This window comes from Neoarius graeffei, chromosome 9, assembly GCF_027579695.1.
Source record: "Neoarius graeffei isolate fNeoGra1 chromosome 9, fNeoGra1.pri, whole genome shotgun sequence".
Classification (NCBI taxonomy): Eukaryota; Metazoa; Chordata; class Actinopteri; order Siluriformes; family Ariidae; genus Neoarius; species Neoarius graeffei.
This window is the reverse complement of record NC_083577.1, coordinates 57,551,070-57,565,816: the sequence shown is the minus strand read 5'-3', so window position 1 is coordinate 57,565,816 and position 14,747 is coordinate 57,551,070. Positions and strand designations below refer to the sequence as shown.

Below are 14,747 nucleotides of genomic sequence, written 5' to 3'. Positions count from 1 at the left end.
GAATTACATAATCACTAAACGGACACGGTGATGCACAAGACAGGCAAAACGATTCGGCTTCTGGCGCTTTGCAGCGTCGCTTTAGCTCCCTGAATACTTCAGTTTCATTCATTCATTGTGTTTGTTAGAAATGGTTCAGCTCAGCTCGGGTGTTTTTTTCGTATTGCTCTTCTCGTTTAGAGTTGCTATAGTTTTTTTTTTTTTTTTTTTTTTTGCGGCTTCACTGATATGGTAATTATAACGCAAATAATAAGCAACCAGTTCTGTTTAATATTTTCGGCGAATACTAATTTTAAGTGCCGAGATGTCCAGAAGTCTAAATAATACTCCTGCCTGTGCTAACGTTTTGAATGTGGAGTCATATTTCCTGCATGAAGCCGTGATCAGGAGCAGCACTCGGCCTCACGCGAGCCTGTGCTTCGTTACTGTTGCTAGGCAAAGGCCAAAGCTTTTACAGGCGGTTATAAATATCTCGGCCTCTGATTGGCTGAGCTCGGTGTGGGACGGCCATTTTGTTCGCTCAGTGACGCGGAGTGTAGCGAGAGGCTGTCGTGCTGAATGCAGGTATTCCCTAACTGGAACATATGCCCGTTGCTTTTCTCAGCATTGCATCAGTTTGGCTCATGTATTCTGCTAAAAATGCACTTAAAATAATTAGTCCTGTCCACAATTGAGTGTTAATGTGTGTTTTTTATTTTAAAATAATCGTTTCTGGTCAACAATATGGTAAGAGTAATCATGACACAAATTACAGAAATAAATTAGGGATAAAATTAGCTCAGATTTTTATTTAGGGATAAAACTAGCTCATGTTTAAAGTCTTTAATTTTCTATAAAGCTGCTTTGCGACAATGTCTTGTTACAAATAAACCCTCATTAAATCTGTGATTTAGTAGTGCTATGATAATTAAGGTTTATGCACATCTTGACACACACCCCCCCCCCCCCCCCCCCCCCCCCCCGTGTTGGAAGTGGTTTTTAATCTTCACGTTATGCTTAACTTGGAATGCTGCAATGCTGTGTATTCTCTATCTTCAGGATCTAGTGAAGAGTCACTTGATGTATGCTGTTCGAGAGGAAGTGGAGGTGCTGAAAGAGCAGATCAAAGAACTGATAGAAAGAAACTCTCAGCTGGAGCAGGAAAACAACCTGCTGAAGAATTTAGCCAGTCCAGAGCAGCTGGCACAGTTTCAGGCCCAAGTTCAGAGTGGTTCTCCACCCTCATCCATGCAGGGAGCACAGCCATCAGCAATGCCAGTGCAGCAGCTCCCTACGCAGAACTCTGGACCCTCGGTGTAACGTCCAGTTTTCCTGTAACGAGGAATGAGTGGTCAACTGAGCTAAGGCAGACTTCACTTACAGAACACGTATGCCTCTTTTCACAAGAGGATTGTCAAAGTTTGCACATATTTAAAGTTTAAGAACCTGACAAAGACCACAATGCGTTGCTGTACACACTGCTGACAGTCCAGTAGGTTGCTGACATGTTGGATATTGCCAAACTCCATGGATTGTGACTTGGGAGAAAGAAAATTCAAAGTGGACACAACTCAAATCACTGTGCCTGTGTCTAAAGGATTTTAAGCGATGTCATTTTTCAGTGGTAACTATGGCTTTGTAAAGGTGTTTCCATACCTCACTTACTTTTGTAGTGGAAATGCTGATAAGTCTTTTTTTTAAGACTCCAAAAAGCAAGCACTTTAATGATGACAAATGTGAAAATTCTTTGTTGAACAACTAATCAGTGCACCATCAGCCATGTGGAAGGTGTATGGGATGGTCTCTCAGTTATTTGCATTAGGGTCATCATTATACCTGGGTGAATGAAGGGAGTAAAGTTGCCAAGGAGGGAGGTATTCATTTTCAGTATTTAACATTGAATTCCTTATTCGATCTGTTGCGACTTAAAAGCTGCTGTTTCAGTGCAGTGACTCTCAAGAATCAGAGGAAAAAGATGTTGATCTGAGAGAATGAATGAATGTGGGCTTCTGTATATCCTTTGTATATTTAGTGTATGTAATCTGTAAAATAGTGATATTGTGAGAAACACTAAGAGACTATTTAGGTTGTACAAACTAAAGACAGGGTTGTTGGTTTGCCTGAGATATTTGACATTTTTCTTTTTTTTATGCTGTTATACAAGAATGGAGGTTTCAGTCTTTTAAGATATTTACAGGACAAAAGACAACTACTCAACTTCCTGGCTGTGTTAACACCTACTGTAAACCTTGTTCACTTGAAGTTATTTGAAGTATATTGCACCCATGTGATTTTGTTTTTGACAGTGAAGTACTCTGGAGATCAAACCTTCAACTTAGTTATTCTGAATATCATTAATAACTAATATGCATTATTATTGCATTATATATAAGTTGTATGCTTTATGTTGCGTGCATGTCTCAAAACTGGTGGTAAGGTGTAAAATAGTTCAATTGCACTTCACAACTCCCAATAAAATGTTTAAGGAACCTTTGCTGAGAATGTTATTTTGTGAGTGAGAGGTGGGGTGGAGGGGAATAGATAAGCTAAATTGTGGAGTTGGCTAACTTTTGGGATCTATAATCTTAACACATTTATTTTAATAACTTGGATCAGACTATTGTAAATATACAAAGCAAAACTGAAATACATTTTCCAAGTGTGTAGAATTTATTTTCAAAACTGTCTACCAGGACACTGATAGAACAAACATGTACAAACAAAATGTGCCACAACATTTAATGTTTACAAAAGCGCACACATTCTATTGCACAAATATGATCAGACAGGAGGAGGGGCAAGCTAGCCACAATGGTTCAGTAGAAAAGTGCTTGTTCCCATCATCCAGGTACATTGTAAACAAGTGAATGGCAATGTCATATACTGTGCACAGGACTCTCTGTTCCTTAGCAGTCAGCTGACGATCAGACTTGCAGCCTCCAGTTTCCCCCTACTACGGTGCCTAATGGTGGGCGCAGATCTCATGGATGTGTAGAGGAGGTGCAGAACTCATATTCCCATTCGGATGCTCTGAATGATTTGAAAGATGGCTAGGAAGGTTAAAAACGGATCGTCAGAGGTTAGAGTCAAGAACATAGTTTGAAGTTCAACAATTAAAGTACATTGTTTTTCCATCATATGACATTAAAAATTAAATCTATACAGATGAGTAGCAAAGGGAAAAACTAGTGGCTTTGATGTGTGTGGGGGGGATTTTGCTGGAAGGTTTGGGTCCACTTGTCACCCTTAGTGTGTAGGGTCATTGTAAAGCAATACACCTTTAACCTATATTGGAGCATTTTTCATTCCCCCCCCCAATACATAAGCCAAGAGAAGCCCACAATTGGCTAGTTTCACTATTCCTGACCAGGGGAAGTGTGTACGTCGTCCCTCCCACCCAGAAAGCATTGCCAGTTTTGGATAGATGGCTATGGCATTGTTGGGATTCAAAATCATGATATTCTGGTGGGAGTCATCTCTGCCAGGGAAGCCAATGCCCCCATCCAAAGGGCACAAGGGATTACTGAATGGTTTGATGGTGAAAATAATGTAAAATTGTATGCTATGGCCTTCACCAGACCTCAACCCAACTGAACACCTATGAGAGATTTTGAAGAGAAGTGTTATACAGCACTCTCCGCCACTAGCATCAAAACAACTCTGAATATATTTTGGAAAAGTAGTGTTTATCCCTCTCCTACAGTTTCAAAGATCTTTGCCAAGGGACACTGAAGCTGTTCCAGCTGCTTGGTGACCCAAAACCTCACTAGGGCAGGTTATAATTTTGTTTTAACTTTGATTTGTGACCCATTTGTCTAGTATGTGGGTAAATACAAGAGTCTGAATTGAATGTTACCTGATCCACAAACAACAAAAACAAAGAGTGCCAAAAGCCATGGTCCCACTGGATACTTCTCCTCTTGTGGTCGCTATAAGATGATCAGAAAACAAGAAATTACATTGCATTTTCTTTCAGCAAATAAATACTGAATTATACAATTCCTATGTTTATTGTTGTCAATTAATTCAATTAGCCAAAAACAGCCATACACTTTGAAAATGTTATAGTTCTGTGGAGTTCACTGACACAAAAGACCAGTAAATGGGATACACAGAGTCAGCCATTAAAGTTTGAAAATGTAGAGGATTGTACAATAATACCAATGGCTCAAGATGAGCCAACTAGTTAAGACACGGTAACATCTATGAAGCATGTGTGTGCAGGCTTATTCACAAAGGACCAGTGTTGCTGAAGGCTTTCATTCAAGCAAAATGGAATTACAACCGATTACATTCACAATCAAATGATAAACTCCAAGCGAAATCAAAACCTGCGGCCACTTTGAACCATTTGGGTAAAGATTGCACACCTCGGTTTTAGTAAAGTTTAGTACGGTGCTGGACTTGTTTTCTTTGCTGGTTATAACAAAATAGCACATGGCATGGCTGAAATGCAGACCCTGGAATCCAACCACCTTCACTTCTAAAATATCTATAGAACTGAGGCATTTTCACTGTAGTATTATTCAGCCTTTTCACTGTATTGGTTCATGGTACATTAGACATTGCCTGTATAATTGTCTGAACAGCTTCTATGCACGATTTGAGGCACAGAACGGTGTGGCAGCAAGGAAGACCATCGACCAGGTGCTGTGTCTGCAGAGTTAACCCACGGAAAGCTGCCGGACCAGACAATGTCCCCGGTAAAGTGCTCAGAGGATGCGTGAACCACCTGGCAGATGTTCGCGCTGACATCTTCAACATCTCCTCGAGCAACGCCATTGTTCCTAAGTGTTTCAAGACCACTACCATCGTCCCCGTGCCGAAGAAGCCTTCAGTGTCCTGCCTCGATGACTACCATCCTGTTGCACTCACACCCATTATGAAGTGCTTTGAGAGGTTCGTCATGAGGCACATAAAGACCCTGCTGCAGTTCGCGTATTGCTGTAACCAGTCAACAGACGACACCATGGCCACCACCCTTCGCCACCTCGACAAGGACACATACGTACAAATGCTGTTCAAAGACTTCAGTTCAGCATTCAACACAATCATCCCTCAGCAACTAATTGGAAAGCTGAGCCTGCTGGACCTGAACACCTCCCTCTGCAACTGGATCTTGGACTTCCTGACTAAGAGACCTCAGTCAGTCTGGATTGAGAGCAGAACTTCCAGCATCACCATGTTGAGCACTGGGGCCCCCAAGGGCTGTGTGCTCAGTCCACTGCTGTTCACTCTGCTGACTAACGACTGTGCAGCAACTCACAGCTTGAACCACATCATCAAGTTTACTGAGGACATGACTATGGTGGGTCTCATCAGTAAGAACAACAAGTCAGCATACAGAGAGGAGGTACAACGGCTGTCGGACTGGTGCAGAGCCAGCAACCCCTCTCTGAACATGGACAAAACAAAAAGAGGTGGTTGTGGACTTCAGAAGAATATGGAGTGACTACTCTCCACTGTACATCAATGGCTTACTCGTGGAGAACATCAAGCGCACCGAATTCCTTGTTGTTCATCTGGCAGCGACCTCACCTGGTCCTTCAACACCAGCTCCATAGTCAAGAAAGCCCAGCAGCACCTCTACTTCCTACAGAGGCTGAAGAAAACCTATCTCCCATCCTCACAATATTCTACAGAGGGACTATTGAGAGCATTCTGAGCAGCTGCATCATGGTCTGGTTTGGGAATTGCACATCTCGGATCGCAAGACCCTACAAGGGGAAGACAGCTGAGATGATCATCAGAGTCTCTCTTCTCTCCATCATGGACATTTACACCACACGCTGCATCCGGAAAGCCACCAGCATTGTGGCCGACCCCACACAATCTCTTCACCCTCCTGTTGTCTTGGAAAAAGGTACCAAAGCATCCAGGCCTTCACAGTCAGACCCTGTAACAGTTTCTGCCCACATGCTACCAGACTCCTCAACTCTGAGGAACTGGGCTGATTCTCACAGACTGTTGAACACACCACTCACACTGCAGACTTTGCACAGTGGATAGCAATGCACTATTGCTTTACAGTGTCTCTCTCACACACAAGTTTTACATTTATTTATTCCCTTTTCATATACTACCTCAATATGCACACTCAACTCTGCACCTTATGTTGTCATTTATTGTTTGCATTGTTGCACTCTTGCACTTTGTGTGTTGTAGATTGTAGTCCTGTGATGTTAAATGTAGCACCATGGTCCTGGAGAAACATTGTTTCGTTTTAACTGTGTACTGTACCAACTGTATATGGCTGAAATGACAAGTAAAAGAACCTTAACCTTAATATTACTCATCCAAAATCTAACAATTTCCAGTACCTTACTTGATTACTCAGTTATCCTATTAAAATATTGTATTTATAATGAGAGTACCCACTATTATTTACTAATATTTCACAAGATCAATCAAAAAGGATTTACAATACAGAAATATCCAACTTCTGAAAAGTATGTTCATTTATACACTCAATACTTGGTTGGGGCTCCTTTACCACAAATTACTGCATCAATGCAGCGTGGCATGGAGGTGATCAGCCTGTGGCACTGCTGAGGTGTTACTAAAGTCCAGGTTGCCTTGATAGTGGTCTTCAGCTCGTCTGTAGTTTTGGGCTGGGTGTTTCTCATCTTCCTCTAGACAATACTCCATAGATTCTCTATGGGGGTCAGGCAAGTTGGCTGGCCAGTCAAGCACAGTAATATTATGGTCAGCAAACTGTTTGGTAGTAGTTTTGACACTGTGGGCAGGTGCTAAGTCCTGCTGGAAAAGGAAATTGGCATCTCCATTAAGCTTGTCAGCAGATGGAAACATGAAGTGCTCTAAAATCTCCTGGTAGACAGCTGCATTGGCTTTGGACTTGATAAAACACAGTGGGCCAACACTAGCAGATGACATGGCACTGCAAATACTCACAGGCTGCAGAAACTTCACACTGGACTTCAAACACCTTTGATTCTATGCCTTTCCACTCTTCCTCCAGACTCTAGGACCTTGATTTCCAAATGAAATGCAAAATTTACTTTTATCTGAAAAGAGGACTTTGGACCACTGAGCAACAGTACAGTTCTTTCTCTCCTTAACCCAGGTAAGACGCTTCTGGCATTGTGGGAGACAGCAGTTTGTGAAATTGGGTGACTGTGTTTCTTCATGTTTGGACATTGCTTGTGGGGTCCCTCAGGGGTCTGTGTTGGGCCCTAAGTTTTTCATTTTGTACATTAATGATATATGTAAAGTCACTAAGGTATTGCATTTTGGTTTGCTGATGACGCAAATATTTTCTATTCTGGGGATAACTTACAAAAATTACAGAAGGACATCACTATAGAAATGAACAAACTAAAAAAAAATGGTTCAATAGAAACAGGTTATCACTAAATCTGAGCAAGACAAAAATAATGTTATTTGGTAATTGTACACTGAATACACAGGTACTAATAAAAAAAATAGATGGAGTTGAAATAGAAAGAGTTCATGAAATTAAATTTTTGGCGGTAACCATAGATGACAGAATCAATTGGAAATCGCATATCAGACATGTACAAACTAAAGTCTCAAGAAGCATTACAATAATAAACAAAGCAAAAAAGGTTTTGGATCAGAAATCACTCCATACTCTTTACTGTTCCCTAGACTACGTTCAGACTGCACCCTGAAATGACCCATATCCGATTTTTTTGCCCATATGCGACCTGTATCCGATTTGTTATTGACAATCTGAACGACACAGATCCGATTTTTTTCACATGCGACCCAGGCCGCTTGGATATGTGGTCCTAATTCCGATGCATATCCGTTATTTTCACATGCGACTGCAGTCTGACCGTCACGTCATCAACAAGAGACAAACGTCACTATTCTGCTTTGGCTAATCCCGCCTCTTTGGTGGAAAACAACAACAATGGCTTTTTTTTTGTTTACGTATTAGGTAGATGTGCTTATTACGTGTCAATTTGCGCATGCGGGACACTTTTGGGTTGTTTTCCGTTCATATTGGAGATCGCATACAAGTCTCATATAATTGGTAATGTGAACGGCCTAACAAAAAAATCGGATATGGGTCGTTTCAGGTTGCAGTCTGAACGTAGTGCTAGTCTCACTATACTTTCAATACTGTGCTGAGGTTTGGGGCAACAATTACAAAACATCAATATGGCCACTAACCATCATTCAAAAAAGAGCAATACGGCTCATTCACAACGTTGGCTATCAGGAACACACAAACTCATTATTTTTACAGTCCAAATTACTAAAATTTACAGACATCGTGGATTATCAAACAGCTCAAATAATGTTCAAAGCTAAAAATAATCTATTACCAATAAATATACAAAAATTATTCAGTATCCATGAAGGGAGTTATAATTTAAGGGGAAAAATTAACTTTAATTTAGCTTTATTTCGTACAAACAGGAAAAGTTTTTGTGTTTCAGTTAGCGGGGTGAGACTATGGAACAGGTTCACCATGGAGTTGAAGCAGTGTCCAAACATGAAACAGTTTAAAATGAGGTTCAAAGACACTATTTTCAAGAGGTACAGGGATGAGGGAGGTGATGGGTAGCACTAAGTGTCATGAGAACACTTTTCTGTTACTTTTCCTGTCTGTGTGCATGGGTTGTGCGTGCATACTGTATGTGAAGGTGTATGCTTATAATAGATATATTTTATATGTATGTATGGGGAGGCATGTGTATATAGGGATGTGTATGTAGATATGTATGTATGTGTGTAACCCCCTTTTTTTTTTTTTTTTGGACAGGTGCTGATTACCCAGCACAGTAGGCTATAGGCTACTAAAGAGTTACCCTAAATCCCAATAAATAATGGCGCAACAGGGTCCTAAGTTCTCAGCGGTGGAGTGGTGAGCTGGCTGAGATTCCTGATACCATAAGGGTACAAGTATGAGTAGAGAGAGAGAATAATAAGCATAAATCTAATAAATGATAAATTTAACAGCGCGGTGCCTCCACTGCGAAAATACTACACTTACCTTTGAAGCTAGTGTATGGTGTATTTCCTCAGACTTTAAAATAACAGTAGCATGAGTGAAAGAACTAATAGCTAGTCTGCAGTGTGCATGTCAGAATGTTCAAATATAAACAACCAACTGAGCAGCCAATACACCCAAGATATAATTAAATAATAATGATTATATTTATTAATAAGCAATAATAATAATAATAATAATAATAATAATAGCAATAATAATAATAATAATAATAATAATAGTATTTGACAATAAATGCTCCCAAAGAAGCATGCAATGTAATCACCAAGAAAATAGTAACACCGGCACAAGAAGAGCGGAAACAATTAGCCTACATAATAGAGATGTTACAGATAGCACATCAACAGTGTGTATACCAGCAGTACATAGTAAGAAAATAAAACTGGGTAAAGTATCAAAAGAAAAGAAGTGGACAAGAAAGAAAAACGCGCGCGCAGTTGGGGCCCGTTGGTGCACAGGTGGCAGCTCTGTGAACTGCAGACAGAACAGCAACCGCTGCAATGCCCTTCTAAAACGCTGGCTATCCAGGCGAGACCAGAGGAACGCGTGTGTGTGTGTGTGTGTGTCAGTGTAAGTGTGGGTTCGCGTTACTCACAATCCACCGGTCAAACCAGACGGATCAGGTTACAGATGTCGGTACAGTCACGCAGCAGATGCTCCTGAGCAGAGGGCTAGCTATTGCTGTGGGTTAGCTCGCTCGAATAAGATGCTGCTCACCCCAAACCCCTCGGTAGCGGGCTGGGTCCCAGACCCGACACAGTGAGTTCCCGGGACTGACGAAAGCGCTCCGGTGGGCACAGCACGGAGGGCAGATGTGTCCGCAGAAAAAAAAACAGCAAGATCACTCACTGGAGTGACACCGGAGTTTATGGCCACAAGCAGACCAAACTATAAAAAAAAACTGTCTGCAAAATAAGTGCTGAAATAGAGCTCACAAACAACGCGATCTCTCTCTGCTCGGCAGCAGGCGGGAACTCCGTGAGCTTCTCCCTCGCGAAGTGATGAAACATCTCAAAAAGCCCGCGAACTCGCGGGCATTAAACATATACCAATTACCATTGGCTGACATCAAAATTCAAATAAAACTACAACGAGCAAATAAGTCTGATTGGTCCGAATGCACAGAACGTCACAACACATCAGAACAGTGAAAATATTCCAAACCACAAGGCATTATGGTAAATGGAGTTAATTACACAGAAAATAGGGCAATCCAATATAGAGTATAAAATACAGTGTTATTTTAGAGGACCTTACATGTGTATACATGTGTTTATGCTTATGTGTATATATATGTATGTATGGGTATGGATATATGTAAATTACATTTAGGTTTTTCTAAATACAAAGTCAGAAATACATTTTATTTATCTATAAGTATCAGGCATGAGCATCTAGACAGGTAACAAGGAAGCTTGTTATTGTTATTCATTATTTAAGGAGAAGGGGTGGGAGTTTATAAGTTATACTTCTCACTCCTTTTCGAATATGTATTTCTATGTATTATGTTTAAATGTTTATTTTATTTTTCTTTTTATTATTTATATATATTTGCTTTTCATATTCGAAATAAATACTTCAATCAATCAAAATCAATCAATTGTCTCTGGCTCAGGAGTGGCTTGATATTAGGAATGTGACAGTTGTAGCCCCTTTCCTGAAGACATCTGTGCGAGGTGGTTCTTGATGGATTGACACCAGCCTCGGTCCACTCCTTGTGAAGCTCTCCCAAGTTCTTGAATTGACTTTTCTTGACAATCCACTGCAGTCATCCCTGTTGCTTTTTGCTTGAGTAGGCCATAATTATCAAAATTAAAATAGAAAAATGCTTGAAACATTTTAGTTTACGTGTAGTGAGTCTAGACTATATTAAATTTTCACTTTCTTTAATAAGTGATGGAAAATATTGAACTTTATGATATTCTAATTTTAGGAGATGTACTAGTACTTTCTGCATCTTCAGTAGTAGGTGCTTCATATATCTTCAGTTGCCACTTGATCCTAGTCAGGGCTGCAGTCAATCTAGAGCCCATCCCAAGGTGCTAGGCAGGAACACACTCTGGTTGGGATGCCAGTCCTTCACAGAGCACCATGAACACACACCTTTCACAACTAGGGCAACACAGGGTAGCTAGTACACCGACTGGCATGTTTTTGGGAATTGGGAGGAGACCCCCATGATCATAGGAGAACATGAGAAACTCCACAGACACAGTAAATTGAGCTTAGGATTGATCCCAGGATCCTGGAATTGGGAGGCGGCAACACAACCCGCTGCACCACCATGCCACCCTTTGGTGCTTTATTTCCCCACAAAATGGATTACAGCATGAAAAAAAAAAATCACTGACAACACAAGAACACAACACTGCAACAAGGAAAACTACTTGCTTATATGGAAAAAAAAAACTACATTACATTCAATAACACATATAGCAATGATAAAATCAGCCAGCTGTGACTTTAAGAACAGGGCTTATTGTTTAGCATAAAAATAACCATGAGGCAAAGGACTGTCTTGTCCTTTGAATGTTGAAAGGACAAGACCTTTAAATGTTGTCCACTGCCGTCTACCAGATTACGATAGAGGTTTTCTCTACACCTATGAGTAATTTCGGGTAGCCAGTTACTGTGAGGGAAACCCACACGGGGAGAACATGCAAACACCACACAGAAAGGCCCCCCGTCAGCCGTGAGGTTTGAACCCGGAACCTTCTTGCTATGAGGCGCTAGTGCTAACCACTGCACCACCCTCTTATACTCATTCTCATCTCATCTCATTATCTCTAGCCGCTTTATCCTTCTACAGGGTCGCAGGCAAGCTGGAGCCTATCCCAGCTGACTACGGGCGAAAGGCGGGGTACACCCTGGACAAGTCGCCAGGTCATCACAGGGCTGACACATAGACACAGACAACCATTCACACTCACATTCACACCTACGGTCAATTTAGAGTCACCAGTTAACCTAACCTGCATGTCTTTGGACTGTCGGGGAAACCAGAGCACCCGGAGGAAACCCACGCGGACACGGGGAGAACATGCAAACTCCGCACAGAAAGGCCCTCGCCGGCCCTGGGGCTCAAACCCAGGACCTTCTTGCTGTGAGGCGACAGCACTAACCACTACACCACCGTGCCGCCCTCCTCTTATACTGTACATCTCAAAATTAAACTGCTCTTGGACATGACTTCAAACAAGATACTGATCGAGGTAAGGCCAATGACAAAAAAGCAAGTAAAATAAGGTCTTCCGAGACAAAATATTTTATTTTAACTCCTAATTACCATCCTGCATTCTCAGCCCTGACTGGTTCTTGATGCATCTGTCTACTTACCATGCCCTTATTTATCATATGAGAAGGTGTGACCACTGGGCTTTATGGCAGTTAAAAACGCCTGTATATGTCACATCCGCTTAGTTCAGATCTCCTCAATGCAAAGGTTTGATCAGTACAGTGTGTGTGTGTTTTTTTTTTTTTTTTCCAGGCACCCAGGTTGCTCTTTTGGATGGTAAACAAATTAGGGCATAATTTGCTCTCACATCTGTATACATAATTAACCCAGGACTAATTAATAGCTTGCTTAGTGTCATAGGTACTAAAGAACACGATGCAGGTTACACATGTGCATCATCGAAGTGACTGTGTTATCTATGAAAATAGCAAACTAACAGGAGTAAACAGTCAGAACACAAAAATGATGGTACTGATAAGGAGTGTAGCTGACGTGGCAAACCAGAGAGAACACCAAAACATCCTTAGAACCCAGACATCTCAGGGGGGAGGTGGTGTGCTCGTTTAGAAAAGCTACTTTGACAAACATTCGCTGTTAATTCTCATTTCCCGCAGGATAAAACAAACGTGTCTGCCTTACCAGGGTCTTCGCCACGTTGCCCCTCTGTGTGATGTTCTTGCTGTGCTTCTCGTTGGCCATTCGGATCCTCTGCTTGGCGACCATCTTCTTGTCACACGGGGGGGGAAATAAATAAATAAACAAACGCCTCGTTGCTGTAAAATCAGATTATGCTGCTAATTATCCGTCGTGATGCTTAACCTCTCTCTTTTCCGTGCACCTGCTCTCTTAAAGCCTGGATATAACGGAGTGAAGGGCGCCTCCATCAAACTCAGGGCTGAAGGAGAGAGCAGGACGCTGTGATGCGCTGCTGTTCCTGCGGGGAGCTCCTGCTTATTAGCTACAGCTCCGTCCATAACACATACTGGCGTACTATTGTGATATAACCTACTGTTTAGGACATATCCACTCAGCTTTTATCTGTCTGGCTGTTGGTTATGCTATAAGAAACGAGAATATGAGTCACTGAATGATTCCTCATGAATTCCGTTCATGTTTGATGTCATCTCCTCATTTATCACGGAGCTGTTAGTTAGCCTGGGATTAAGGACGCACTTTACTTTAGCATTCGGCTACTCTTGGTGTAGTGTCTGTGGGAGAGCTTCTCCAGACTGGGCTACTAATGTTAGACATTTTTGGTCCCTGTACAAAAACAGGCTTGTGCTTTTACTAAAAGAAGCTTTTCCTACATTTTGTAGAGTGAAAAGAAACTAGATTTGCATTTCCTGAAGGAAATGCTAGTGTTTGGAAAGCAAATAATTAATGCTTCAAAGTGAAAGATTAGAAAGTATAAAAGATATCAATGCAGGCACATCTAACTAGAGTACTTTATTTACCCAAAGTAGGTTACTTTGATGGGGTGGCACTGTCGCCTCACAGCAAGAAGGTCCCGGGTTCGAGCCCAGCGGCCGGCGAGGGCCTTTCTGTGCGGAGTTTGCATGTTCTCCCCGTGTCCGCGTGGGTTTCCTCCGGGTGCTCCGGTTTCCCCCACAGTCCAAAGACATGCAGGTGACTCTAAATTGACCGTAGGTGTGAATGTGAGTGTGAATGGTTGTCTGTGTCTATGTGTCAGCCCTGTGATGACCTGGCGACTTGTCCAGGGTGTACCCCGCCTTTCGCCCATAGTCAGCTGGGATAGGCTCCAGCTTGCCTGCGACCCTGTAGAAGAATAAAGCGGCTAGAGATAATGAGATGAGATGAGGTTACTTTGATGGGGTGGCACTGTTGCCTCACAGCAAGAAGGTCCTGGGTTCAAGCCCAGCGGCCAGCGAGGGCCTTTCTGTGTGGAGTTTGCATGTTCTCCCTGTGTCTACGTGGGTTTCCTCCGGGTGCTCCGGTTTCCCCCACAGTCCAAAGACATGCAGGTTAGGTTAATTGGTGGCTCTAAATTGACTGTAGGTGTGAATGGTTGTTTGTCTCTATGTGTCAGCCATGCGATGACCTGGTGACTTGTCCAGGGTATACCCTGCCTCTCGCCCATAGTCAGCTGGGATAGGCTCCAGTTTGCCCGTGACAGATAATGGATGGATGGAAAGTTACTTTGATATACTATAATATAAAATGAGATTACTTAAAATATACAGATGAGTTGTTTGATTGATTGATTGATTGATTGATAACCCTGGCCTACTAAAAACAACCAAATTCATAAGATCAGCTAGGTATACAGATAGGCTAATCTATTAATATCCATCCATTATCTGTAGCCGCTTATCCTGTTCTACAGGGTCACGGGCAAGCTGGAGCCTATCCCAGCTGACTATGGGCGAGAGGCGGGGTACACCCTGGACAAGTCGCCAAGTCATCACAGGGCTGACACATACAGACAAACAACCATTCACATCTACGGTCAATTTAGAGCCACCAATTAGCCTAACCTGCATGGCTTTGGACTGTGGGGGAAACCGGAGC

At 42.0% G+C, this 14,747-nt stretch overlaps 2 protein-coding genes across 3 annotated transcripts in view; one reads left to right on the top strand and one right to left on the bottom strand.

Moving 5' to 3' along the window:
- Window positions 1–2,468, top strand: part of tsc22d1 (TSC22 domain family, member 1) — a 68,016-nt gene extending 65,548 nt beyond the window's left edge. The window contains 1 exon segment of the mRNA XM_060929910.1: window positions 1,039–2,468. Coding sequence (XP_060785893.1) covers window positions 1,039–1,299 — 261 coding nt within the window. The 3' untranslated portion in view covers window positions 1,300–2,468.
- Window positions 2,469–2,630: 162 nt separating this feature from the next.
- On the bottom strand, window positions 2,631–13,102 carry serp2 (stress-associated endoplasmic reticulum protein family member 2). 2 transcript variants are annotated; one of them, XM_060929911.1, is made up of 3 exons: window positions 12,858–13,102; window positions 3,836–3,908; window positions 2,631–3,009 (listed from the first exon to the last, which is right to left on the bottom strand). In XM_060929911.1, exons 1-3 carry the CDS (start codon window positions 12,939–12,941, stop codon window positions 2,942–2,944), a joined length of 225 nt encoding a protein of 74 aa, XP_060785894.1. In that variant the 5' UTR covers window positions 12,942–13,102; the 3' UTR covers window positions 2,631–2,941. The 2 variants fall into 2 exon arrangements, with proteins under 2 accessions (XP_060785894.1, XP_060785895.1); XM_060929912.1 differs by having other exon boundaries at window positions 2,631–3,029; window positions 12,858–13,096.
- Window positions 13,103–14,747: the final 1,645 nt, after the last annotated feature.

What these genes read in the sequence shown, in the direction of transcription:
- serp2 (XM_060929911.1), bottom strand. Translation starts at nt 12,941, where the DNA reads ATGGTCGCCAAGCAGAGGATCCGAATGGCCAACGAGAAGCACAGCAAG. An exon ending in GCAACGTGGCGAAGACCCTG is followed by an intron (nt 3,909 to 12,857) that starts GTAAGGCAGACA and finishes ATCATCTTATAG; the next exon opens with CGACCACAAGAGGAGAAGTA. An exon ending in TTTTGTTGTTTGTGGATCAG is followed by an intron (nt 3,010 to 3,835) that starts GTAACATTCAAT and finishes CAAATCATTCAG; the next exon opens with AGCATCCGAATGGGAATATG.